The sequence below is a fragment of the Malaclemys terrapin genome, chromosome 10 (genome assembly GCF_027887155.1).
Source record: "Malaclemys terrapin pileata isolate rMalTer1 chromosome 10, rMalTer1.hap1, whole genome shotgun sequence".
Lineage (NCBI taxonomy): Eukaryota > Metazoa > Chordata > Testudines > Emydidae > Malaclemys > Malaclemys terrapin.
Genome location: NC_071514.1, coordinates 53,057,909 through 53,085,303, shown reverse-complemented (window position 1 = coordinate 53,085,303; position 27,395 = coordinate 53,057,909). Strand labels below are relative to the sequence as shown.

The window sequence follows — 27,395 nt, the reverse complement described above, 5'->3', positions numbered from 1 at the left end:
CCAAGATGGCGGCCAGGTGCTCCTCACGCTGGCTGAGCGCGGCGGCCGGGAGGAGCCGGGGCCTTGGCGGGGACACGCGGCTGCTGGTGGTGTGGCTGGGCCGGCGGCTGAGTGCGGCCCCCGCCGCCTTCCCGCCCCGCGCCGGGTCAGGGAGCCGCTTCCTGACACTGAACGGCGGGCTGAGCCCCGCGGGTGAGTGGGGGGCGGGGAGGCCCGGGCGATGAGGAGGGTGAGGGGTCAGGGAACCCACGGTGGGGGGGCTGTGCCTGGGGGCTGGGGGTGATTGGGGGGAGAGGCGTGAATTGTCCCGGGCCTGGGGCATGTCTCACAGAGCGGGGTTTTTGTGACCCAGCGATGCTGGGGACAGGTGGGAGGTGTTGGAGGAAAGTGGGTTCCCTTGTCTGTGTGCCGGGATGGGGTGGGGGTACTTGATGGCCATGGCCCTGGAGGCATGCTCGGGTTGCCAGCCCAGCGACTGGACCCTGTCATGCTGCTTTCCTTGAAAGAGCTGTGATACTTCCATTCCTTACATATGGGTTCTGGGGTGCCCATCACCCTGGCCCTTGGGCTGTGTTCTGTGAGGTGCAGGGCCGGCTCCAGGCACCAGTGCAGCAAGCAGGTGCTTGGGGCGGCCAAGGGGAAGGGGCGGCACATCCGGCTCTTCGGCAGCAATTTGGCAGCGGGTCCCTTGGTCCCTCGCTTGGGGTGGCAAAAACCCTGGAGCCAACCCTGGTGGGGTGTAAAGGTGGAGTTATTAGCTTTCCAACAAGGGAAGCAGATTTGGTTCCCTCTCTAGAGAGGGGAAAGCTGGCCATTGTGCTGAGCACTCAGCTTTCACCTTCATCCTAAGTCTGGCAATTTGCTGCATCTTCCATTGGCATAAATTCCATGGGCCTGGTCTAGCCACAGCAAGGGAGAGCTCTGCTTCCAGCTTATCTAACAACACTCCTCTAAGCATTTGGAAGGAAACTGCTTTAGCTTGAGGATAAAATAATTCTCAAAGGAGAGTAGTATCTCACTGCAGGCCCATAGCCTGTTGAAGGGGTGCCCAATCTGTCATACTCTGCATGATTGGTCTAAATAACCAAATTGCAATAGTGACCAGAAATGTTTCTCTGTTTCCAACTGGCAAGAAGATTGTGTTTGTCCCATTCAGACAATCTTCTAGTGGTAATACATGCCTCTGGGGTGCACTACTGTAACCTGTTCTACTGTGAGACTCATGTGGGACCTCAGAAAGGTGCAGTGCAGTTGCCCATATCCTGAGTGAAATAGATACGTGAGAACCAATTGCACTCACGCTCTACACCAGCTCCCATGCAGTCCCAGATCATTTTTAAGGCCTTGGTTGTCCTCAAATCCCTCTGTGACCTTCAGTATGTTTTGGGGAGCACCTTTCTCAGCAGCCTATGAAGTATACAATGCAGATGATGCAATTGGTATAGTCCAGTTTAGCGTTCTCAGGAGTCAGGTAATGGAATCCTGCCTGTGGAATTCTTTCACAGGAGAGCAGGTTGAGTTTATATCTTATTTTAAAACACAGTGCACGGCATGTCTCTTTGCAGAGGTTTTCTCTCAATAGAAGCAGACACAAATGTCCAGGGAATTTACTTCCTTCCCCTAGATCTCCTATGAAGATTTATAGTATCAGGGGGTAGCCGTGTTAGTCTACATCCACAAAAACAACAAGGAGTCTGGTGTCACCTTAAAGACTAACAGATTTATTTGGACATAAGCTTTCGTGGGTAAAACCCTCACTTCTTCAGATGCATCTGAAAGCTTATGCCCAAATAAATCTGTTAGACTTTAAGGTGACACCAGACTCCTTGTTGTTTTTATGAAGATTAATGGAATTAAGACTCCTTCGAGGAAGGAGCAGCAGGAAGTTGCTGGTAACTTGGGCAACGCTAAGGCACTTTTCATAGTTGGTGTCTAGATACCCTGCTGTTAGGCTTCGTAGAATTATGTAGGTTCTCAATTTTTTTCTAGGGTGCACCATGTGTTAAATATCTCTTGGGCTACCCCTCCCATTTACAGTCACACACAACCTTTCCTCCTGTTTGTAATTGCAGAAACATCCATGTGACAATTAAAGCTGTTGCTATTGGCTGACTAGCTGTTGCTACCACCCATTATTATTCTAAAGACTTAGGCCAGGTCTATACTACATAGCTATAGCAGTATAACTGCTGTTACTCAGACGTTTGAAAAATCCATACTCCTAAGTGACATAGTTATACTGACCTAACCCTCTGTGTAGTCAGCTCTATGTTGACAGGAGAGCTTCTTCTGTTGACATAGCTACCACCTCTGGCAAAGATGGATTAACTATGCTGATGAGACGAACTTTCCTGTCAGTGTAGTAGTGTCTTCACTAAAGCGCTACAGCAGTGCAACTGTAGTGCACTGCAGTTGTGCAACTGTACAAGAAGACAAGCCCTTAGTCTACATTTCAGTATGTCTTGGGATCGTCATCGGTTCAGTAACATCTTTTACAGCGCATTCGTTAATGCAGTTTAGTAACATTGAAGGTCAAAATCAAAGTAATGAAATGGTTTTTAATGAATCTGCACCTTATCTACCACTTACATCTAAGGTGGTCATATGTGGCCTGTGCAATTCCATGACACAGCTGGCTTGATCCTTAATACAGAATAGTAGGCTGTGATCAATGGGAAACAGTCTTGGGAACATTAGGGGGAGTTATGTGTTCCTTTACAATTCTTCCTGACTCCTTTTTTTCTGATTTTTCTTAGGAACTAAATGCTCTCCTTTAATATGTGCTGCCTCATTTCATACCAGTTCTGCTTTCTACACCAAAGAAGATTACTACCAGATTTTGGGAGTGCCTCGAAATGCCCCCCAGAAGGAGATCAAGAAAGCCTATTACCAGGCATGTATACCTAAGAAAAACAAACAAATGGTGTCTCTTGGAATTCAAACTCACCATTGTGATGATGGGAGATGGAATTATGACCCATTTATCTTATTCTGATCTGTAATGCACGTGAATCAAAATTCCAAAAGGAACTCTTATGCTAAAGACAACATGGCAGAGTGGGGGCAGGAGGTTGTCAAAGGAACATAAATGTAGCGGAGCAGATTCAGAAGAATGGTCTATCTCAGGGGTCTCAAACTCAAATGACCACGAGGGCCACATGAGGACTAGTGCATTTGCCCGAGGGCTGCATCACATTCACTGACACCCCTCCTCCTTGCTGCCCTTGGCCCCGCCCCCATGCCACTCCTTCTATGAGGCCCCGCCCCTGTCCCGTCTCTTCTCCACCTCCTCCTCCAAGCGGTTTTAATAAAATATATACACTCAGTAATGCCCCCCCACTGCACTGGGCTGCACCACCACTCCACCCCTGCTCTGCCTCTTTCAGGGGTGGCAGGTTTGTAGAAATTTTGGTGGTGCCCAGAACCTGCCCCCCCAAACTCCGCCCCCACCTGCATAAGGCTTTGGGAGGGAGTTTGGATGGGGGAGGAGGTCTGGGATGCAGGCTCTGGGATGGAGTTTGGGTGCTGGGTGCAGGCTCCGGGCTGGGTCAGGGGGTGGGGGGTACAGGCTCTGGGATGGAGTTTAGGGATAGGATGGGGTGAGGGGGTTGGGACATTGGAGAGGCTCAGGACTAGGGCAGGGGAACGGCAGCCTGCCCTGGCCCTAGTGAAGGGGGGCACTAGGACCCTGTGGCAGCAGGTGATGCCAGAAGCTGGCAGAGCAGAGTGGAGCTGCAGGCTCTGGGGGGCGGTGAGGGGGCAGCAACTGAGCCCGGGGGACATTTGGGGGAGGTGCGTGGGGGTGGCAAGAGGGGCCAGGGGAGAGACCCGGCCCCAAACATTGGGGAGCAGGGAGCTTAGCTGCCACATAAAATAACTTGGGAGGGGGGGATTGGGGGGACAGGAGTAAGGGGAGTTTGGCAGTGACAGCAAGTAACTGGGGCGGGGTGCGGGGAGCTTGGCGGACCACATGTTTGAGACCCCTGGTCTATCTAGTCCTGTGCTGTCTTGGGCAGTAGCCAATGCCAACTGTTTCAGAGGAGGGCAAAAAGCTGTAAAACTCTTAGACATTTGTGAAATACTGTATGAATTTTTTTGGCTGATTGGCAGGAGGGAAGAGTCCTTTCTTGGACTGTTAAAATAAATAAACATGGCTTCCCCCCACCTATTAGAAAGGTTCTGGAAGCAAATTTTCAGTGTTAGCGGAGTAAGATCATAACTGCCATTGATCTGACATTATCGCATATGTCCAGGACCTTCTTGGAGAAAAAGGGTGTTCTCACCTGTATGTACGAGATAGCTGATCCGTCCACACCGATGCTTATGTGGAAAAGCTTTGCAGTACCATTTGTGAGAGGCTTTAATACCAATATAACAGGAAACTGCTTTTTTATGTCCCTTATATGGGAATGATATGGAGAGAGAATTACTTAGGAAATGCTTTTGGTCTCCTCTGAATGTAAATGTTGAATGCTAGAGTCTGGCTAAATTTTTTTCCCCTGACATGGAAGGTATACTAAGTAGCAGTGCTAACAGTGTTCTTATCTCCCTCCTTTTTCTAATCATTCTTTTGCTTAGCTTGCCAAGAAATACCATCCCGACACAAATAAGGATGACCCAAAAGCTAAGGAGAAGTTCTCTCAGCTGGCAGAAGCCTATGAGGTAATGTGACTGATGTGTATTCAGTTACCCACTGTGGTAGGAAGGGAACAACAGAACTACAGCCTAGAAAAATTATACCTCCCCTCATCTCAGCATTTCTGTAAAAGAGCTGCTTTACTTCATTGGTAACAAAGTATTGTTTTCTAGACCTGAGTATGTATGTGCCAAAAATGATTTGGATATTCTTCAGTAAATGAACTAGCCAGAATACCTGACTGATTTATTCTAGGCATTTTTTGGGGGGCCACTCATGGGCCATTGTGCTGTTCCTCAATACAAAATAGACTGGTTGAAAAGCTGGGTACTGGAGTGGACCTGTTAGTTAATAGAAGGACATCAAAGTGGCATCAGTAATTGGCCTTTTGAGGATGGGGGATTAGTAGAATCCTGCTCCCTTCCCCCAAGTTTACTCATCTTGACTGTCAGGCTTATTTAATTTGCTAGCTCCCATCCCACTAGTCTTTCACACTACAGGGTAAGAGATAATTGAAAGTCACTTTTGCTTACCTTCAAATAGTATAGAAACCCAGAGCTCCTGATCTCTCTGCCTATAACTAATGTACTTATTTGGAAGCATCACAAGCTTATGAGCTTAACTGTGCCATCCAATATGCATGAGAGAAACAGAATGCTTTTCTTCCATGGTGTTCATTTCACCTTTTGGCATTATTGAAGGTATCTAGCTGTCCTAATACAAAGGAATTGAAGTTGGGATTCTGTAGTAGTTTCTAGTATTTTGCTGGTGATGGATGTAAACTCTGATTCACCTTGGAATGAGCAGATGTCTGAATACTTTGATCTAGTGGCAGCCAGGCTGCTCCAGTTCTGTACTGTGAGAGAGTCCTGATGGTACTGTGCTTTCCTCCCCCATAGGTGTTAAGTGATGAAGTGAAGAGAAAACAATATGATACTTATGGTACAGCTGGCTTTGACACTGGGTCAGCGGGTGCTGGACGTCAGTATTGGGGTGGTGGTCCCACCATTGACCCAGAGGAACTGTTCAGGAAAATCTTTGGGGAGTTTTCAGGATCCCCTTTTGGAGATTTTCAGGGTGTCTTTGACCAGCCACAGGAGGTAAGGATAATACATGTATACATTGTGTTGCAAAGACCTCTGGGGGTATATAATGAAGATGTTAGTGCTTCCTAAACTGAAATTTGCTAATGTCTGAGTATAGATGGTTAATAAGTCAGGTGGGTCCCTTCCTTCTCCAGTACTGTGTCTTTTAGCATTTTAAATGATGTTCCAATCACAGTCTGAGTGGAGACCACTGGGGCTCTTAATTACAGCTATTTCAGTTTAGTGTCAGCCAATCAGCATATAGATTACAGCTGGGATTCCATTTCTTTCTCTTATCTAGTACATCATGGAGCTGACATTCAATCAAGCTGCAAAAGGTGTTAACAAGGAGATTGTTGTGAATATCAATGACTCTTGTCAGCGGTGTGATGGCAAGGGGCATGAGCCTGGTACTAAAGTGCAGCACTGTCACTACTGCAATGGCACTGGCATGGTAAGTGCTGTTTTAGAGTGTAACCCCGGTTTTCTAATGTTCTTTGACATTCTTATTTCAGGACAGGTTAGTTTTTTCCTTACTCAAAAATGCCTTAAATCATCAGTAAATAAGGAGGTGATTAAATGTAGGCTTTGATTTCAATTTCTGTGTTTCTAAAGGTGTGCTGCTAGAAAGGGCCAGCTCACCAGCCTTGGAGAGCCAGAAACAGATCCACAGAACAGAGGCCACTAGGGGAAGGCTTGCATTGCCACTGCCCATGCTGTTTCACCTATAGGGTTGATAGGGTAGTTCAGTCTCCAGGATTTTTTCTAAGATTTGAAACAACTGGACCAAGTAGAAAGTCTGGTGTAGATATTTGTCCTTATGACTGAGACCTAAGTACTACTTTTCCACAGAGACCAGTAACAAATGTGAACAACTTTTGGTCTCTCTGTGCAGAAGCCACTGCCCATGCTGCATTGCTTGCATTGCCACTGCCCATGCTGAGATCACCTATAGGGTTGATAGGGTAGTTCAGTCTCCAGGATTTTTTCTAAGATTTGAAACAACTGGACCAAGTAGAAAGTCTGGTGTAGATATTTGTCCTTATGACTGAGACCTAAGTACTACTTTTCCACAGAGACCAGTAACAAATGTGAACAACTTTTGGTCTCTGTGCAGAAGCCAACCCGTGTTCTGCAAGTACTCTAAGAAACTCATTCATTGCTTTATTTATTAATGGTGATCTCCAAAGAAAAAACTGGAGAAATTGTGATGAGGATTAAATATACTCCAGTCAATTGAATTTTATTCCTAACCAATTCTTGCTTTTTTCTCCGAAACTTAAAATAGCCATGTGACAGGGTGCTGGATGCTATCTAGTCACCTAGTAAACAAGGTGTTAAGTCCTGCTCAGTTTTTCCCCCTCTTCTTGCAAAATGTTCAGGGGAAGGAATATTATTAATTTACTGCTTGGGAAACTGGGAGGAGAGGGGAGGTGGGGGAACCATCCATTTGGAAAGGCTGAGTTTCACACCGAGGGGTCATAAAACTGAATTGATCCCCAACCTGGGGGCAGTTTTTTGTTCTTGGTTTTTGAATGTTATCTTGTGTTATAAACCTGGTCTTTTGAGAGACCTTGTTGACTCTATTTTTTTTTATGCTGAATCATTTCTGTAGTTTACAACAAGCTGGATTCAAACGTTTCCTTTACATTTTGAAAAAAGAACAGGAGTACTTGTGGCACCTTAGAGACTAACAAATTTATTAGAGCATAAGCTTTCGTGGACTACAGCCCACTTCTTCCTATATGCATCCGAAGAAGTGGGCTGTAGTCCACGAAAGCTTATGCTCTAATAAATTTGTTAGTCTCTAAGGTGCCACAAGTACTCCTGTTCTTCTTTTTGCGGATACAGACTAACACGGCTGTTACTCTGAAACTTTACATTTTGAGGCACTGTTCATCTGTATAGTCTGCCACATTTATGTATTCAGTGTTAGTCTCTCCATGATGAAATCATATTTAGGGCTTTATTGCAGATTGGCATTCTCTGCCTTCTCATTACAAGGGTGAGGTTTGGTAGGAGAATTACAGAGATTTGGGCTTATTTGTGAAACAGATTTTTAAGACTGTGTGGAGATACACATTGTGTGTCTTGGATTGGAATTAGGTGGTTGAGATGCATATGGTCTTCCTAGCTCCTGTTACTGAATTGCAGCTGAATTCTTGAAGTGAAAACTCTCCAGGCTCTTGCAGTCAGAGAGTTCTAGTGAAATAAAATGCAACCTTTCCACATAACTCTGCTTTGTATCCTAAACTGCACCTTTTAATAGGTTATTGAGGTTGTGCATGAATGATATTGGAAAGAGGTCACAGTTAAGAAGCTTAGGACTTCTGTTATCACAAAGCTTCTGATTGACCAGAGATCTCTATCCACTTTAAGCTGATAAGAGTAGTGGTTTCTTTCACTGAATAAGAGTTTTTGGGTATGCTTCTCCATTGCCTTGCATCTTGGGTAGTGATTTTATGCCTGTGTATTGAGCGTCTGAAAGGGTACCAGTTCAGAATGGAGAGTTTTGCACCCACTCTTCACAGGTGTACGTTACTCCAGAAGGTGCAAAGCAGTAGAGAATCAGGCCTTCAGATAGCAAGGGCTTCTCTTCCCCAATCTTTTCTCAAGATTTCCTTCGTTCACCCACTTTCTCTGACACCCGGATGTTGATACTGACAGCATGAGCTCCTTCAGCTGGCAATCTGGAAACAAAAGGAGACTGACATTTCTTGGTGGGTTAGACCTGGTTGAGGCACCTAATCTAGCTCCTCAGGCCATATTTTGACCCACCACTGTTACCCATATCCCACAGTAATGTAGAATACATTTCCTTGGAGCAGGTCATACTGTGCATGTGTTGGACCATTGACTTAACAGGGATTGGATTTGTCATTGGGGATGTTTTACAGAAATTAGTAATACTTGTACACTATCAAAGGATTCCTCTAATCCCCCCTCTTTCTTTTTTTGCTAGGAGACAATAAACACAGGCCCTTTTGTGATGCGTTCTACATGCCGGCGATGTGGAGGCCGTGGTTCTGTTATGACAACACCGTGTGTGTTGTGTCGCGGCTCAGGGCAAACCAAACAGAAGAAGAATGTGATGGTCCCTGTACCAGCAGGTCAATTTCTGTATTTACATGCCAGCTGTGTATCTCTTCCCATGTGAAACTCAGCTGAGCGTGTATCTTGTCTCTAGAGAATGGCTGGCTCTATGGAGTCAAAGCTCAGACACAGCATTATGGAGAAACTTGTCTGTATCAAATCTGTCTTAAGAATAAAGATCACTGATGGCTAGATGGCTCAAAGGATTAGTTATAAGATACAGACCTTTTCATCTCTGGGTGATGGCTTCAGGATGGTGGTAGCTGAAAACAATTACCATCTCATGGCTGTTTGGCCTTTGTGCAATGAGTTTCTGGGTCTTAACTCTATTTCCCAGTAGAAAGATGTCTAAGGGTAAAATTTTCAAAAACACTTAATTGCCATAAGTGTCACTACATGAAGTGTTGCTGTAGCCATGTTGGTCCCAGGATATTAGAGAGACAAAAAGGGTGAGATAGTATTTATTGGACCAACTTCTGTTGGTCAGAGACAAACATTTGAGCTTACACAGAGCTGAAGAAGAGCTCTCTGTAAGCTCAAAAGCTTGCTAAGAGAGACTACAGAAATTAGTCCAATAAAAGATACTATCTCACCCTCCTTGTCTCTCTGAATTTCACTGACATACATATAGGTGCTTTTGGAAATTTTACCTTAGATCACAAATGCCCCATCCCAATTGTCAGCTCAATAAAGAATATTGAATGAGTGTTGAAAGAACTCCCCACCCTCCTAGAAATGGTCCAATTGTCTGGGTAGCAGCTTGCGTTGTCTCTGTCTTTGCAGATAAACATAGTATGTCAGTCTCCAGTGCCTCTCAATCGTTTACCTTTCACCAGCACTGAATTCACTTGAAGGGAATAATACAATTGAATTCAGCTTGAATTGAATTAATGAGCTGCCCAGTGCTGCAGTTGTGCTTGGCACTAGAATGAGTGCATCCTAGGATACAAACACCTGGTGACACCCCGCTCTTCAAACGCTGGGTGCTGTGGTCATCTGAGATGCCCCTGGAGAACGTGAGTTACACTGCTGCTATAGTTTCTGCCAGTAAATCCATGGGTGTTTCTTCCTGGATGAAGGAAATACTGCTGTGATGACATCCAGTTGAGGTAGTTGTAGGTGTTCAGGCATTGGGTTAGACTAGGAAGGCTGTAGGTGCTTTGGCACATAAGGTGTAGAGCATAATATCAGACAAACAGTATAATATTCATGTCCTTGTTCTGATTGCAGGTGTGGAGGATGGACAGACTGTTCGGATGCCCGTAGGAAAGAGAGAAATTTTCATTACATTCAGGGTATGTGTGACACCTGACTGTACGCTGCTTACATTGGATCGTCTTCTGTGAAGAAGGGGTAGTGTGCCGGTAGCCTATCTCCTTTCAGTATAAAGGTGGAAATTGGGCAGGAGGGTCATTTCGCCTAGCTGAAGTGATGTTAGCCCTTCCAGTTTTCTGAGATTGCGAAACACCTGCCCCATAGCAAGTGGTAAAATATTATTTAGCCTATTCATAGAACAAAAATGCACTGCTGCATATAGGGAGGTTGGCCTTAGGCTACAGTCTGCAGCATACAGGCTGTCAGGGAAACTTACGAACTCTCTCCTAATTGGAATTCCTGGAAGTGATGTACTAGTATAGTATCAGCTGTCACTGACACCGATGTTCTGAATCCCTAAAGAGACTGCAGGAATGCATTTATGAGGTGCTGAATTTAGAAGTTAAAATGTTCTCTCTTGTAAATCGGCAGTGAACTCACATTTTTAATGTTCTTTGCAGATACACATGGGTACAGGACTGTATCATCTGTATCATGTCTCTGTCAAGAGTAAAATTAAAGACCCTAGTGTTTGAAAGGATTTCATTCTCTTCTGATCATTTAATTGAGGGCCTCCCATTAACACTGATCTCTTCCTCCATTTTTGCTTATATTCCCCTCAAGAAGGATTTAATAAGCTCTCCAGAGCCTGTGAAATGCAGTCATCAAAACTGCCAGAGAGGTACTATGAAATACTGAGGGTGCTTCCTTCCCCTCTGCCATTCCATTGTCCTATGAACTGGATAGTACAATCTCTTTTCTACTCTCTAAAGAATCTTTACTGGTGGTGATTGACAAGCAGTGAAGAGCACAGTGTGATTCTCAGATCTCAGGCTGAGTATGCAGCCCTAGCAGTTAATTTTTTTCTTGTAAACTGAAAAATTAGGGGGAATTCATTGAAACAGGAAACGTGATATCTCTTAATGCCATTTTTAGTATCCTCCTTCAGAGGAGAGGCCTGCTCTAGCTACATCTCTACCTCGATATAACGCTGTCCATGGGAGCCAAACAATCTTACCACGTTATAGGTGAAACCGTGTTATATCGAACTTGCTTTGACCCACCGGAGTGCGCAGTGTGCCCCTCCTCCCCTTCCCGGAGCGCTGCTTTACTGTATTATATCCAAATTAGTGTTATTTTGGGTCGCGTTATAATGGGGTAGAGGTGTATTAATATTTAGTGCCTGAGGTATTTGTGGTTAGTTTCTAAGAATAACTTTAATTTAGGATTTCCTGCTATGTAATTTTTAGGGAATGAGGGTAAGACTTTTCCTAAAATTGATATCAGCTTAAAACAACTTAACCTGTTATTTTTCATGGAATCATTCATATACTGTACTGACATGACCCTTGCTCATTACTCTTGAACTATTTGATTTTAGGTTCAGAAAAGCCCCGTGTTCAGAAGAGATGGAGCAGATGTACACTCAGACCTCTTTATCTCGATAGCACAGGCAGTTCTTGGAGGTACAGCCAGAACTCAAGGTCTATATGAGACCATCAATATCACGGTATGTGGTAACAGTGGGTGGAGGAGCTAGGAGATACCTTAGCTTGAACAATAAGCATGCATTCTTTGTTTTCAAGAAGAGTGAAAGGTTAAAAGTACAAAGACCTTGCTGTCCTAGTCTTGGGCCTCTTGAGTACTGACTGCCATGTTGCTGGTATTCTGCTTGGCCCCATGTATGCAAGGGATAACTCCCACTTCCCTTTCTTCTGCCTCTGCATAAGCGCTCAAAGGGCTATGAGAGCTGCTGAAGAGACACAGATCATTGGGAAGGTCGGGCTATCTGAATGCTGGCATGGTCCTCAAGCTGGGAAAGTCCTTGACACTCCTTGGGACTAATGTTGCTAACCAGGTTTTGTGTATATATGATTCTCTCCAGCCTGTTTGTGTCTTGTTTCTGCTCAGTTAGCCTACCAGTTTGTTAGATTTTGTATTTACATAACTCTTTATTCAAGGAGGTGATGTTCTTCACACTGGGGCTGTGCTAATTAAGTATTAACTGTTCTATGCATTGGAGAAGCGAGGTCCAGAGGTTGATTACCCCATGATGTCACAATGAATCAATAGCTGGGCTGGGAATAAAACCTAAGAGTCTTGACTGTCCTCTGTTATAAGGACTAGACCACACTGTGGCAGGGCTCAGTGATAAGTAATATTAGGTTTAGGCAGGGTGTACACTTTAAGCCTTTGCTGGCAAAGCTGTGTCAGTGAGCTGTGTGTGATGTCTAGACATAGCTGTGCCAGTAAAAGCCCTTAGTGTAACCCACTTACGCTGGCAAAATTGAGCTTTTTCCAGTGTAAGCTGCATCTAGGAGTGTGATGTCTATATAAGTCAAGGTCCAAATTTCTTGGTTAGGGTATAGTCAAGGTCCAGACTCCAAAGAAACACTTTTTGCACTGCAGATTCCCTGTTCAATAAACAGATACAATGCTGTGCATTAGTAATGTGCCCGATTGCACTAAAAATATAAGTATTAAATGAAAAGTAAAATTGAACCACCGTATAACCTGAAAATAAGCTCCAAGAAAGATGATAGCTCAGATTAAGCAAGTAAGGAATTAAGGAGAACCAAGTATCAGAGGGGTAGCCGTGTTAGTCTGGATCTGTAAAAAGCAACAAAGAGTCCTGTGGCACCTTATAGACTAACAAACATATTGGAGCATAAGCTTTCGTGGGTGAATACCTACTTCGTCACATGCATGTAGTGGATGTTTCCAGAGGCAGGTATAAATATGCAGGAGAACCAGTCAATCGTTAATTCACAGTACAATGTATTGGAGATTGCATTGTGAGGGAATGAGAGGGTAAAAATAAAATAAGTAAATACAAAGATTTTGTGGCCTGTTCAAAAGCACCTAGGGTCTGGATTTGGCCTGAGGTCCACATTGACTACCCTTGCTGTATAGTATAGTGATATAGCTGTACCAGCAAAGCACTTCTAGTGTAGATCTGTCCTTAATTACACCGGTCCTTAGTAGGTAGTTCGCTTTAATTCCCACTGTTGAATGCTTTTTCATTACTATTGAGTAATATCTGAGCACTAGTTATCTAAATATAGAAATAAATCCCTCCTCCCTTACTTCACAGTCTGCAGGAGGAATAGCTTGATTGATGTATAGGTAGGGCCCTACCAAATTCATGACCGTGAAAAACTCGTCATGGACCATGAAATCTGGTCTTTTGTGTATTTTTACCCTATACCATAGGATAAAATATGCAAAAGTATACAGCTTTTCTCAAACTGGGAGTCCCAACCCAAAAGTGGTTCTCAGGCCTATTGTAGGGGGGTTGCGGTATTGCCACCCTTACTTCTGCTCTGCCTTCAGAGCTGGGCGGCTAAAGAGCAACAGCTGCTGGTTGCATGCCCAGCTTTGAAGGCAATGCCACCGCCAACAGTACTGCAGAAGTAAGGGTGGCAATACCATACCATGCCACCCTTATTCCTATGCTGCTGTTGGTGCCAATGCTGCCTTCGGAGCTGAGCGTCAGGAGAGTGGCGGCTGCTGGACGGCTCTGAAGGCAGCACCGCTGCCAGCAGCAGCACAGAACTAGGGGTGGTATGGTATGAACACATCTGTGAAATTTTCTATTTATGCCATGACCAACCTGTGAAAAAGGTGTGATGTCTCTGTGACTTAAGTAGGCCTCTATTTATAGGTTTCCATGCTGGCACCTTGGTACTGCAGAGCAATAATAAAATATGGGTCTTTTTATTCACAGATACCGCCTGGTATTCAAGCAGAGCAGAGGATTCGAATGAGTGGGAAAGGCATTTCCAGGGTTAACAGTTATGGTTATGGAGACCACTACATACATATAAAGATCAGGGTTCCTAAGTAAGTGGAAGGTCTACTAAGATTTGGAGATGTCTTGTAGAAATCTGCAAGTTTGCTGTGAAGAACGTGTTCTCGGGAGTGAAAGATCTTCACTGCTTTATTGATGTATGATTTGAGCCCTAGATAATTTAGTGAACAAACCAACTTCTATTTTACTGTGTCTTTTGTTGAACTGTACAGTTTTTCCTTTTAACCAAAAAACTACACTGATTAGTTTATAGCTTAAATTACCATGCTATGATATCTTCACTCTAACATCCTGGTTGCTCTGAGCAGATATAAATGTCTCAACCAAAAAAATGTTGCCACTCCAAATATATTGATCAATATGCAAGGCACTGTCCTGTGTGGCATAGTAGGCTACATCCACACTGCAGACTTCTGCCAACATAGCTGTGTCCATCACGGGTGTGAAGAGGTGTGATCCTGGGCTGGCATATCTATGCCACTGTGGATACAGCTGTGCCAACCAAACTGCACTTTTACAAGTGTAGCTGATTTCACTCATTGGGGTGGTTTTACTGTATCGGTACAAGGCGCAGCTTTACCATTATACCTGTGTCCGCACAAGGAGTGCTTTGTCAATGTAGTATACTGCTATTCCTACACACAAACAGCGCTCCTAACATAGACACAGACTTAGATCTGAACAGTGCAGCAGGATCCCTGGACTTATGTGGCATAGACCCTAATCCAGGGGTCAGCAGCCTTTCAGAAGTGGTGTGCCGAGTCTTCATTTATTCACTCCGATTTAAGGTTTCGTGTGCCAGTCATACATTTTAACGTTTTTAGAAGGTCTCTTTCTATAAGTCTATGATATATAACTAAACTATTGTTGTATGTAAAGTAAATAAGGTTTTTAAAATGTATAAGAAGCTTCATTTAAAATTACATTAAAATGCAGAGCCCCCGGACTGGTGGCCAGGACCTGGGCAATGTGAGTGCCACTGAAATCAGCTCACGTACTGCCTTTGGCACGCGTGCCACAGGTTGCCTACCCCTGCCCTAATCTTAGTACAGAATCCTTTGTTTTGTTTGTTTTTGTTGCCCCCAGATTCTCAGTGTGCCACTGATTTTTGTAGTGGCTGGTGCTCTGCGAAGCTGGAGGTTTTTCACAGCCAGTTAAGGATGACTTATATGGAGGGCTTTTGGTAGTCAGGGATCTGTGGCATATGTGGTTTTAGGTTTTGATGCCCACATGGCAATTGAGCTTTTTGATGCTGAGTAGGGGATGCATCTCCTGTTTCTTTCACCATTTGGGACAGGATTTGAGATGACTTTACATTAGAGGAGAAGGAAGTTGGATTTTCTTATTCCCAGTAGCCTTTGTTAGCAACTAGGTCTCCACACCATTCTACCTCCCCTAATATCTGTCATTGCTGTACTTCCAATAATGAAGGATGGCTGCTCTTGCTTGATTCTGCTAGAATGATCATCAGCAAAAGTTAATATTTGTAATGTAAACTATCATTAGACTTATCAAATGTGTATTAACACTCCCATTTATATGAATAGCACAGTTGACAACTCTTGGAGTTGTTTCAGGCTTCCTGCAAATTCATACACCAATGCATTGGTTTACACTCCCATCAAGTTTTGAAGGTTATTGTAGCTAGAAGGATTAGAGACCTAATTTAAAAACAAAAACAACTCCCTGAAAGGTAATTGTGACAATTAAAAATAAATCTGCAATTATGTGACTATTCTTGAGGCTGCATAGGTCCTGTGTTTACTGAGAGCAACTCTATGGAACACAGAGTACGTATACTTTAGACAGTGATACTTAGACTGAGGTTCAGGAACCGCAAGTGACTCTTTAATGGGTCTCCTGCGGCTCTTTGCAGCACATGATATTAAAACACTGTGAGATTTAATTACTAACCAATCAAAGTTATTAACCAGTCAGGATGCTTTTACTATGTTATAAACCAATTAAGTTATCAACTTGCACTAAGTTATTAACTTATTTGCTGTGAAAATAATATATATAAAAGCTAAATATTTCCCTGTCCTACTGTTTAAATATGAGTATAGAGTACTAGAGTAAATGAAACAATGAATTCATAGTACTGTGGCTCTTTGGGGTAATGTTGATTGCTAATTTGGCTCCTGAACCACTGAGTCTGAATATAATTGCTTCAGAAGGATGAGTTTACCCTTCTGAGCTTTTAAACCTGTTCTAAGGAGCCTTAGGACTGGCTGTCTAGACCTCTAAGCCATCCTCATAACCTTGTTGCAAGGTAAACTTTAAAGCTTGAAAAGTCTCCTGTGTTTGTGTCATGCACTCAAGTGGGAACTCCATTTCTTGAGTGCTCTTCTGCCAACTTGACATTCAGATGTAGCTTCCAGTTTGAGTCTTCTTAGTTTCAACCCTTTAAAATGTTTGACTTACTCTTCTGCAATCAGATGAAATGCACTGACTAGAATCTTCCCTGTTCCCATAGAGGTTTCCATTAGCAAGGCATATTCCTTTCTCAGGTGCATATTTTAAAAGGGTCATTGGGATTTTGAAGGAATCTCAGTTATATTAGCTTTGCATTATCAGTAGCACCCCTTCTATGTGCTGCTTGGTGGAAAGCTGAGTTTGGGCTGCAAAGGTGAATCCCTAAAGTGAATACTGACTGAGATAGCAACACTATACTCTCACCTGCAGGAGGCTGACAGATCGCCAGCGAGCCTTAATGATGAGCTATGCTGAGGATGAGACGGATGTGGAAGGGACAGTGAATGGAGTCACAAATACATCTGCTGGTAAGCTGTGTGTGATGTACATTACTGCTTCTTTGGTGACTGGCTGCAGGGAATGCTTCTTGTAGGTTACAGGGAAGGGACCAGGCCTAAGGTGGCTTTTGGAGCAGGTTGTGTACGCAGAAGCCTTTTTTCATCTTGTCTGAGGTTGCTAAGTATTTTTTCTGTTGTTAGTGTGATGTTAATAGAGTTTAATACAGTAAGTAGGAAGCAGTAGCCTCCTGCCAGAAATCATCAGTCTTCCCCTCTCTCCCTAGCATTTACTGTGCATATAGGTATGCACTGGTGGCATGAGTGGAGAGCACCATTATCTTCAGATGCTCCTATAATACAACTGAATTTTGCAGTGAGCCTTCATTTCCATTATAACATTTAACTCCACCACACCTATGGTGGATCTGAAATTCCTTTTAATTCCTTTTTGAGTGGTGATAGAGGGGCCAGTCCTGTTTCCATTGAACCAAAAGGGAATTTTGTCAGTGCCTTTAAGAGGTGCAGGATTGGGCCTAGAATGTCTGTGTAGGATAAGTACCTCCCATATGTTCTTGGTGCTTTGGTTACTTTGCATTACCCCAGTAGTTCTGATTTGAGTCACTTTTTAAAACTCTAAATGAGTGGAAACTTTTCTTTGTAAAGCTCAACCTTTTAATTTGCATTTAGTAGATACAGGAAATTCTCAAAAGGAGACTGTTTGGTGTATGTGGAAGCTGCCTATCTGCCCTGTCTAGCAGGACAGAGCAATTTCAATAATTGATATTAATCCTAATTGTATCACTTACAAAAAATGAACATTTGTTAAACTAACCTGTAAATTTGTGGTGTTTCAGTTTTAGATTAAAATTATAATTTAGTTCCTTATACAAGGCTTTTTAAAAATGCCACTGTGGGTAGGGTATCTTATTTGAATTTTACAAAACTGCAATAGGTGCAAAACATTGAAAATTAAGGCCTGATCCTGCAAACAGTTAAGCAGCTAGATAACTTTACTCACATGGATAGTCATATTTACTTCACTGGGACTCCCCGTGTGCTGAAAGTAAATCCGTACGTAACTGTTTGCTGCATCAGCAGCTAAAGTTGTATTTTTATTTAAAACTTTTTTGGTGGCATAAAATCTGTCACTTCAAATCAAAATAGCTTCAAGTCTTAACAGCAAACTAAAAGTTGTTCAGACTTTCAGTACATTAAAAAAGTTCACAATTTTTTATTCCCACAAGCCACATTTTTCAAAAATAGGAGCCTAAAGTTAGGCATGTAAGGGTGAGATTTTCAAAAGCTCCGAAGTGACGTAGGAGTACAGTCCTATGATTTCTCACAGCAAACCCAGATAGAGGATAGGCTGGTGAAGCATTTCAGCTTGACTTGAGGAAGTTCCGTATATTGGAAGAGGGCATGGGTTACTGGTTTATCCATTTTGTTTGTGTTTGTGGTGTTCTCACAATAAGCATGTTAAATGAGGCCCTTGGCTTGCCTTTTCCAGCATGAATGAGCATTTGAAGTGAGACTTCTTAGGAGAAAAAAAATCTGTAAAACCTGAAATGTTACAATTAAGAAACTAAGCAAACAAGTACAAAACACCCACTTTAGCAATTTAAGAGTAAAAATGGCATGGAAGTAAAGAACTAGCAATATAAATCTGAATTGAAATCAGAAAATCTGTTCTGCTTTTTTTAAATCATGATTTTTATCCACCCTGTGGTCTAGCCTTCCTAGAAGTGTTTATAAACACACTACCCCAAAAGGGTGTTCTCCCTCGCAGGAAGTGGATCCTGTGGAGTGCAGTACATCTGCGGGGAATTCCACCGCAGGGTCGTGTTTCACTACCATTGCATCAGTCTGACTCTGACTTCTGGAGTAGACGCCAAAGGTGGACTGCAAAGAAAGGTGCTCTTTTTGTTGGCCAATTTATGCTGTGTAAAGAAGGCCTGAAAAGGATTTCATGAGGTTTTTTTTCTACTCCTTTTTTATTATAGAAATAGCAGAAATAGCCAGACTGGTCTCCTTTGTTTTTGCTGGAGGCTGTTCTCAAAGGGCCAGAGAACTGGGATGGAAACTTTATCAGGCTTGTCTACGTGGGGAAAGTTTTACCAGTTACACTGATATAATTCTAGCAGTATAATTAAACCAGTTATATTGGTGTAACTCCTGGTGTGGACACTTATTCAAGTATGAGAGTGCCTTTTTTGGTGGTCTTGCATTGCTTTGGAGGGGTTTAAGATAAATTGGAAAAAAGCCACGTACACCAGAATAAGTGTGTCCACACAAAGTTATATAACTATCTGTTTAAATTCACACTTTAGCTTATACCAGTGGTTCCCAAACTTTAACAGCCAGCGAACCCCTTTCACTAAATTGTGAAATCTCATGAACCCCCTCCTAAAAATGAATATTTTCAGGCATTTCAGATTAAATTTCCTCAGTGTGATGGATGCCCCAACTGCCGGCCCCGCTCTTCCTGGGGCTCAGGCTGGGGTCCGGGCTGCCGGCTCCCCCATTGACGGGGGCAGAGCTCAGGCTGCCAGCCCCGACTGCCTGGCCCCGCTCTTCCTGGGGCTCAGGCTGCCAACCCTACATGGGGAGCGCTGGGGTTCGGGCTGCCGGCTCCCCTGCTGACCACTGGGACTCGGGCTGCCAGCCCCAACTGTCCGGCCCCGCTCTCCTTGGGGCTCAGGCTGCCACCCTCCCATGGAGTGCTGGGGTTCGGGCTGACGGGGGCAGGGCTCAGGCTGCCAGCCCCAACTGCCCGGCCCCACTCTTCCTGGGGCTCGGGCTGCCAGCCCCGCGCAGAGTGCTGGGGTTCGAGCTGACGGGGGGCAGGACTCGGGCTGCCGGCCCCAACTGCCCGGCCCCGCTCTCCCTGGGGCTTGGGGTGTCTGCCCTGCAACCGGGTTCCACCTGCTGTCTCCGTACCTCGGGTCCTCTGTCCACCATTAGTGATTTTTTTCAGGCGAATGTTCTACGAACCCCCAGGGGTTTGCGAACTCCAGTTTGGGAACCACTGGCTTATACCGATAAAACTTTTCCATGCAGAGAAGCCTTTAGTCATCAATTGTAAGGGTGGTTGTGGGAAATCTTTTACCAAGACATTTTTCCTAGCTCTTAGGCAGACATTTGAGTTAATGGATATTAACAAATGAAACTCTCCATTTTTAAACAGTCTCACAAAAAATTCCTTCCAATCTCCATTATTCAGGTTTCCCTCCCTTGGTATATGTAATGCTCCTCATGGTCTGCCATAAAAAGAGGGTCCACATCTCAGTTCCTAATGTAAAAAACACTTTTTAGGTCTTCCTTATACTTTGTAAGGAATCAAAAAGGGCACAAACCTATTTTTTCCAGATGTGGTTCTGCATCAGACAAATGAAAGTTCCCAATTTCATACAGCTTTCCATTGTTATAGACCCTCTGATGAAATGGCAGGGTGGATCACTCCAACTGCAACAGAGAACACCAATACACAGCTGTTTCCTTCCCATAGATCATTTTCTTTTGTCAGCAGCACTGCAGAGAGTTGGCTTTTGATGGCAATCTTCCATTTATATGGCACCTCATGTTCACAACCCTTTTGGGTGCCTCCAAATGTAGCAAACAAAACATATCTTAAAATAAAGACAGGCCCAGTGACTTCACATGTACACAATTCAGTAAGTTCCCTACGCTGTGTGGCTTTTATCCTCACTGCCTAAGATACTGATGTCTTTCCTCTTGATCTGCACACTGGTGGAAGAGAGATTGCAGGTCTAGTGAGTTGGTTCCCTCCAAATGCATGTGGTAACTTTCCTAAGGATAGGTCCAGCAGCTGACTTTTCCTTCACTTCCTCTAGCTGAACTTTCCATCCCCTTATTTACTGTATGGTACGGGAATCCATTAGAAAAATGAGCCTCATCTCTGATACATGAGTAATTGTTCTTCATTTATGGTAGCGTCTGTCACGCTTCAGGGCAACTGTACTTGTATTCCCTCTGTATGGTCCACCAAGGGCACCCACACTCAGGCTGCTAGGTCACTCACTCCGACCGGATTTTTCCAGGCTGCACAGGTCCCTGCCTACACCTATATTCCCAGTAAGCAGACTGCCTGTCCAGGCCAGCATCTGCGCTTTGATTTCTCTCCGAAGGCTATGAACAGTGTGATTGCCACCAGTCACACGTTACCAAACAGCGCTTTCTAAGCAAGCACAGTAAGCTGAAAACATATTAAAACAATAAAAGAGCCTACATACATGTGGAAAAGCTTACCAGAGACCACCCCCAACTCCAGCCTAGGGCTTAGGTAGGAGTCTCCATCAAACCCCACCCAGGTTTTTGTGTGGTTACACGTTCGTAAGGCCTCAGCTCAGAACAAAAGCACCCACAGGAATAGTTCAGTTTTTCCTTTTTACAGCCCAGGCCTTTGATCTTGTGACCCTGGGAACAGGTAACCAGCGGACAATGACCCTCTCCTCAGGGCAAAGCTTCTAAAGGCAGGGTGGTGGGGAAATTGAATCCCCCCCTTCCCCTGAGGTTATATACAGTCACAACCCCTGATAATACACAAACCATTCATTTAATACAATGGATCCCAAAGCTACTTTATACAATAAGGTCTCCTGAGGACATGGCAGTAAATTGCCCTGTCTTTACAGGGCCTTGCATTCAAAAGCTAAGCAAATCTTCAAATCTTGCATTTTTTTCAGCGATTTTGCATATGAAATTACCGCCTTTTGCATGTCAATCAGAGTAGGAGACACAGGAAGGAGACATTAGAGCAGGAAGACACTCCAGGGCCTGTTTTTATTGGTCCATTAGTACACACGAGTCAGGTACATTGAGACATAATAGCTCTCTTGAGCAGGGGCCATCTCTCTAATGTGTCTGTATAAAGCTAGTACAAGGGGGCCCTGCCCTCTAGATGCTACTGCAATACATATAATAAATAACAAATCAAGTGGCTAAACAGTGCATGGCCTCCCTGAAAAAAGCACCTATGCTGAGTGAGGGTGCAGCCAAGGGAGGCCATGTAATGGTTTTGTCCTTCTCCACCTGGGCTGTTCGGTGATGGCATTCTGCATGGGATTAGTTACTAATGGGAAGTGTGATTGGATAGGTATGGCATGGGGTACTCCAGTATTTCCCCAAGTGTGAGGTAACTCCTTGGGAGGGGGGCAACAAGTGGGACCAGTTGGCAGGCAGGGCCTGTCTTTTTGTTCTGTTTGTGCAGCACCTAGCATAGTGGGGTTTAGGTCCCTGGATAGGTGCTATGGTAATGTTGACGTCATTAGGCCTATGTGAACCAAAGTTCCTCAGTGTTTAACTCTAACTGACCTCGAAAGCTAGATTAATGGAATGTGTAAACGGCCAATTATCAGTTACAAACAACCCCCCTCCCCCAATACCAGGTACCAAGCGATAATGATGAGGCTAGCATGTTTCTGGCTGAAGAGGTAATAAACCAAGGGTAAACAGGACCAGGTAACAGTTTAGAGGAGTGTTACTAACAAGTTAGATTTATAGCCCTAGAATGATTTACTTGCTTAAATGTATAAACATGCCTTCGGTAGAGAGGGGAAGGAAAGGGAGGGGTAGAGGGGGGGGCTTAGTTGTAAAATGTATAAGAGAGAAACTGTTTTTGCTGGTGTGCTTGATCTGAGACTTGCCTGTCTCCTTGCACCACTTTGAAATCTCAAATAAACTTTGTTTGCTTCTCCACCCCGGTATGTTTATTGGCGCGAAGCACACCGGGCAACGAACCCCGCTGTTGCTGTCCTCGGGCCTCTGTGCCGGCAACAGTAATACAAACAAATACTTTTCCAGCCTCGGTTTCATTTAAAAGTCTCTAGCTCTCTTTGTGGGAAAACCTTTGAAATGTGACATGAGTGACACCAATGCAGCAACATCTGCCTGAGTTACTGAGATCCTGAAAGGATAGCCCTGAGAGGGGAAGTCTCCCATTTCAGTGGCTGCTCGCTCAGATACCAGTGACAATACTTTAAATGTAACATTGCTAATTGTTTTGCTGCTCATCGAACCATTTGAGAAAGGAGAGGAAGGATCTTATTACAAGGATCTACACCAAAATGAGGGATGCAGAAGATGTAAGCATGAAAATTGATAGGTTTTTGCCTCATTTTCCTGAAGGGGGGCCCTGCTATCAAAAGTTTGGAAAAAAGGGGTACACAACAGAGGCGAAGGATGCACTAGATAGGTGGCGAGAGGAGACACCACTCTCTGGTGCTTTTAAAGAGTATCCGTCACAGGTGTTTCAGAAACAACTCAGATTATCAATATTAGGGACACCTGAAAGCTGCAGCAAATACATGTCTTCGGTTCAGTTTTAAATGCAATGACAGACTTTGTATCCTAGAATAATTGCATCCATCTGTAACTTATATGCAGGGAGTTGACGTGCACAAGTCTAGGAAGAGCAATGTAAAGAGAATATGTACTTAGATTGCTGGACCCAGGAGGCTGTACTAGTGACATGGAGAAGCTAAGCATGAGTTGATCAGAGCTCTGATAGTCTGTGTTGCATGTGGCTTACTTGCTCTCTGAGAGGATCATTCACGCTACGCCCTGATGCTCACACACAACATGTTGCCTGTTGTTACTAAAAGTCGAACTAGCTAATGATTTTGTGCCTCTTATCTACTAATATCTGTTCATATTTGAAACTTGGTTGGCATATAATAAACTCTTCTTAAATCTGGAGTGTTTGAATGTCAGTGGGCTGGGAAGTGGGGGGGGGGGGGCAGAGGGGTATGAGTGGTACTCTAGATTAATGCACTTGTCTTTCACCTCTGGGGCCCAGATTTTTCACTTTGATCACAAATGAAATTATAGTGCCTGGTCTCATTGCATTCTCTCAAGCCACTGCCAAGAGATGCAAAGGAGGAACAGCAGGTGGCTTGTGTGCAGTAGCAGATCTGTGCAGGGATGTTTCACAGCATCTGCACACATCAGCACTGGCGAAAGCCAGGCATATTGTGTTCCACTTCACAAGCCCCAAATTTACTGTCTAAAATAGTTCCATAACCTTATCTAGACTTCTGAATGCTGTTCCAAGATGTGTGGTGACTGGCACAGATCGAAGTGTACTCTGATAGCAGCTCTGCTGTTTATGTCTAGGTGGCAAGGCCACGGATAGCTCTGAAGCAGGCGAGGATAGGCCTGAGGCTGAGGCGGGGGAGAACAAGGAGGGATTCCTTACCAAACTTAAGAAAATGTTTAGCTCCTGATATCCCATCTGAGGTAGGAAACCTCTTGTGCTTTACTGATTGTTCTTTCCTCACATTAAGCAGAACATGCATCTCTTCTTGGGAGGTAGATTGGAGAGGAAGCAAAGAAATTGTATTGCTTTTTACTTAGCCTCAGGCCTTCCAGCCATCAGTATTAAAACCTAGTCATTTTATTTTATCTCTAAGCAATAGCAGAACCCAACAGTGTAGCTGCTAACTAACTAGATATGCAGCATAGATCTGTTTAACGCATGGCTCTACTCTGAAAAGTGAAAATAGCCCCACTTTAGTCCCCAGATCGGCTCCCTGGGTGTATTCTGAGAAAGATCTGCTCACTGTAACTGAAACAAGCTTAGTGCTTTAAATCCTGCTAGTCAGCACAGCTAGATGATGCAAACCTAGGGTGACCAGACAGCAAATGTGAAAAATCGGGACGGGGGTGGGGGGTAATAGGAACCTATATAAGAAAAAGACCCAAAAATCAGGACTGTCCCTATAAAATCGGGATATCTGGTCACCCTATGCAAACCATTCTGCTGCTGATGCACAAGGAAGAACAGAATGCAGCTTGCCACGTTTGTTGGTGACACCTTGGCAAGCCTGTTGAAGGCAAGGGGATTGCACAGATGTCACTGGGGGGCACAGTTGGGCCTGTCGAGCCTTTAATACTGGTGAGGAATGCTAGGATGGAACCTAGTTTGACTCTCAGTCCCAGGCAGAGTTTGCAGGGCTGGCAGTTGGTGCGAGAGGAATTTCTTTACTTATAAACTGAGCAGATTAGATCTAGAAATCCATGATGTGCAATAGTCACGAGACCCCAATGCCATTTTTAGTCAACTCTGAGTAGAAAGCACACTTTAAACACCTTGTTTGTGAATGTGACGGAGCAGTGCACATGGTAAGAATACTTGGACTAATGAAGTGTGCTCTCAGCTAAAGGGGGAACTTCTTGTTACTGAGGCATTTGCCAACAACCTTTGAGTGCTGTGTGACATTCTTAGGCTTGGACATGAATAGTTCATGAAATGCTAAATATTCTCCCCATCTTTAACTCCAGGGAAACGTTCTACTGGAAACTAGACAGTGGGAAGCAGCAGTAGATCATTCCTCCATCCGGGGGGGAGCCATTCTGTCTTCTGGCTGTGGGCCTTGGAAATGAAAGGATGTCACTTAGCAGCAAACTCACTGCCAGCCAGCAACGCCATGAACCACAGAGGCACCAACAATCACCAGATCAGGAGGAATTAATTGCCTTAGTAAATGGTAACAAAAGCATCTGTAAAGGTTCTAGGTTTACTAGTGCTGGGAGCTCATTTGGATCCTTCTGGCCCTATTTACAAAATCAAAACTTGCATTATAATTTAGAGCCAAATGTGGTGGAAATTTTAATGGTAAAATGAAAATTTTATTTCCAGTGGAAAATGAAGCAGTTTTCTATGCTGAGATTTCAGCTACCTGGCTTCCCACTCAGCGTGCAAATGTCTTGACAAGCCCATCCACTTGGTCACCTTTCTTCAGTGCTAGATCTGCTTAGTGCATCCTTTCCTAGGAAGCTTGGTTTGTCAAAGGCCATAATCCTGTCTTGGACCGTAAAATCTGATGTGAAGAGGCCTTGGCTCTAGACTTGTGTAATACATTCTCTTAAAGAGGGATATCTCACTTCTGCTGAGATTGAGTAACAGTGAAGGAGCATAATTGCATATGGTCCCCCACAAGCTGTGAGGATGGGTATGGCTTTCCTTGTCTCGTTAGCCTCTCCTACAGACAACACTGATTAGAATCTGCATTTTGCATCAACTGGTCCCTTCCTCTCCGAGGTTAACTACAGGTAGCAAAACAAGGTAAAACATTGCTGTTTCTAAACCAGTACAGATCTCTCACCAGCTCTTATGAAAGGCTCTGGGGCTGTCAATTGTTACATTACAACCGAGCCCTGTTAGTCTCCAGAGAAAAGGGCTTTCTTATGTTGGTGGTGATGCAAGCAATTGTAAATGATCAGCATCTAAGAATCATTGTTTCATTTTATATAAGAGTAAAAATACAAATGAATTAGTTTACACTCTACTGCTGGAATTAAGCACTAGTGAAGAGTATTTTCATGGTTACTGCAGCCTGCCTTTTAGTTGAATACTTTACAACTACCAACAAGCCCATGTGCTAGGAATTGACCAGTTAAACAGGAGTTGTCTTAGTACATCCCTTCTTAAGTTGCTAAATAAAGCACCTGCTGCCTCTTGATTATATTGTCTGTAAAGTGATTCTGTATTGATGTAAATAAGATGATCTAATCATAAAGATATTTAAAACCGGTTGTGTTGTGCTGCTTTCCCCTCCTCACAAATCACCTGTAAGAGTACTTTGGACTGCAGGCTGTGAAGTGTTTTTTTTATGGTTAGTCCAGATGCTGGGGGAGGGGGAAAGTACTTGTTGCTCAGAGAAGGGGGTTGGAAAAGTGTTTCAGAAAGAAATCTCAGCCCTCTTTCTTCACTCTCTGTCCCTACTGTCTTACTGCTAACTAGTGTAGAAATAATGCCTAAAATTCTTAGCACCCTATCCTGCCTGTGCTAGTGCTTTACAGGTCATTCATTTACTGCTCAACAGAGAGACAGTTCAGCTTAGTGTCCCATGTAGTCCCATTTTTAGCTTTGCGGCGCCTGAGTCAGACTAAGGCTTTGTCTATACTACCAAGTTTTGTTAACAAACTTATGTCGATACCCAAAAGTTGACAAAACAAAAATCGCCAAAGGGAGTTCACACTTGCTCCCTCTGTCGACAGATCACGTCCACATTGTTGGCACGATTATCGACACTGTGAGCGATACACTGTAGGTATGTATCCCATAGTGCAGTGTTGTGGGAAGGCAGAGCTGATCGCTGTGCATCTTGGGAGGATTCCCTCCAAGTTCTCCCATAGCCTCCTCAGCTGCTGGGAGCAGCATCATGAGTAGCTCTGTGAGGTCTCCATGCTGAGGAATGTCAAAGCAGCACACCAGTCTCTCCTCCTTCCCCCTCCTCGCAACACTGCCGCTGTGTTCCTAGTGCAGGGCAGAACAGGAGCATTCCAATGATTTGCTCTTTGTTCCCCAAATGGGCAGCACACTCATGTCAGATACTTCCCGCAGCTTTGAAAGGAGAGGGGGTGCATGCCTGCAGGGTAGCAGAGATCAAAACACAGCAGAGCGATCATGGCAGGCATTGTGGGATACTGGCAGAAGCCACTTCTGAGCGAGATCCATACTTACCGTGCTGTGGCATCTGCGCAGGTAACCCAAACTTAGGAAAAAGTCTTGATTTCTTGCATTGTTTTCTGGGAGGGAGGGAGGAAGGAAGGGAGGTAATTACATCATGGGAGGCTAATGCCATGTTCCCATAACCACTCATGCAAATGTTTTGGTCCTATGAGGCCTTGCAAACCCAACCCACCATTCCACTCGGCTCCATGCACTGTGGGATAGCTACCCA

General features: G+C 44.2%; 1 protein-coding gene across 2 annotated transcripts; it reads left to right on the top strand.

The window, feature by feature from the left end:
- Positions 1 to 26,242, top strand: DNAJA3 (DnaJ heat shock protein family (Hsp40) member A3). 2 transcript variants are annotated; one of them, XM_054041995.1, is made up of 12 exons: positions 1 to 192; positions 2,757 to 2,893; positions 4,579 to 4,662; positions 5,536 to 5,736; positions 6,023 to 6,175; positions 8,684 to 8,831; positions 10,045 to 10,109; positions 11,510 to 11,638; positions 13,856 to 13,971; positions 16,625 to 16,722; positions 23,824 to 23,946; positions 24,991 to 26,242. In XM_054041995.1, the coding sequence occupies exons 1-11, from the start codon at positions 6 to 8 to the stop codon at positions 23,931 to 23,933; spliced, it is 1,428 nt and encodes a 475-aa protein (XP_053897970.1). In that variant the 5' UTR covers positions 1 to 5; the 3' UTR covers positions 23,934 to 23,946; positions 24,991 to 26,242. The 2 variants fall into 2 exon arrangements, with proteins under 2 accessions (XP_053897970.1, XP_053897971.1); XM_054041996.1 differs by lacking the exon at positions 23,824 to 23,946.
- The last annotated feature ends 1,153 nt before the right edge of the window (positions 26,243 to 27,395 follow it).

Coding starts and splice junctions, on each gene's coding strand:
- DNAJA3 (XM_054041995.1), top strand. CDS start 6: ATGGCGGCCAGGTGCTCCTCACGCTGGCTGAGCGCGGCGGCCGGGAGG. Junction 5,737..6,022: donor TCTTTGACCAGCCACAGGAG/GTAAGGATAATA, acceptor TCTCTTATCTAG/TACATCATGGAGCTGACATT. Junction 6,176..8,683: donor ACTGCAATGGCACTGGCATG/GTAAGTGCTGTT, acceptor TTTTTTTGCTAG/GAGACAATAAACACAGGCCC.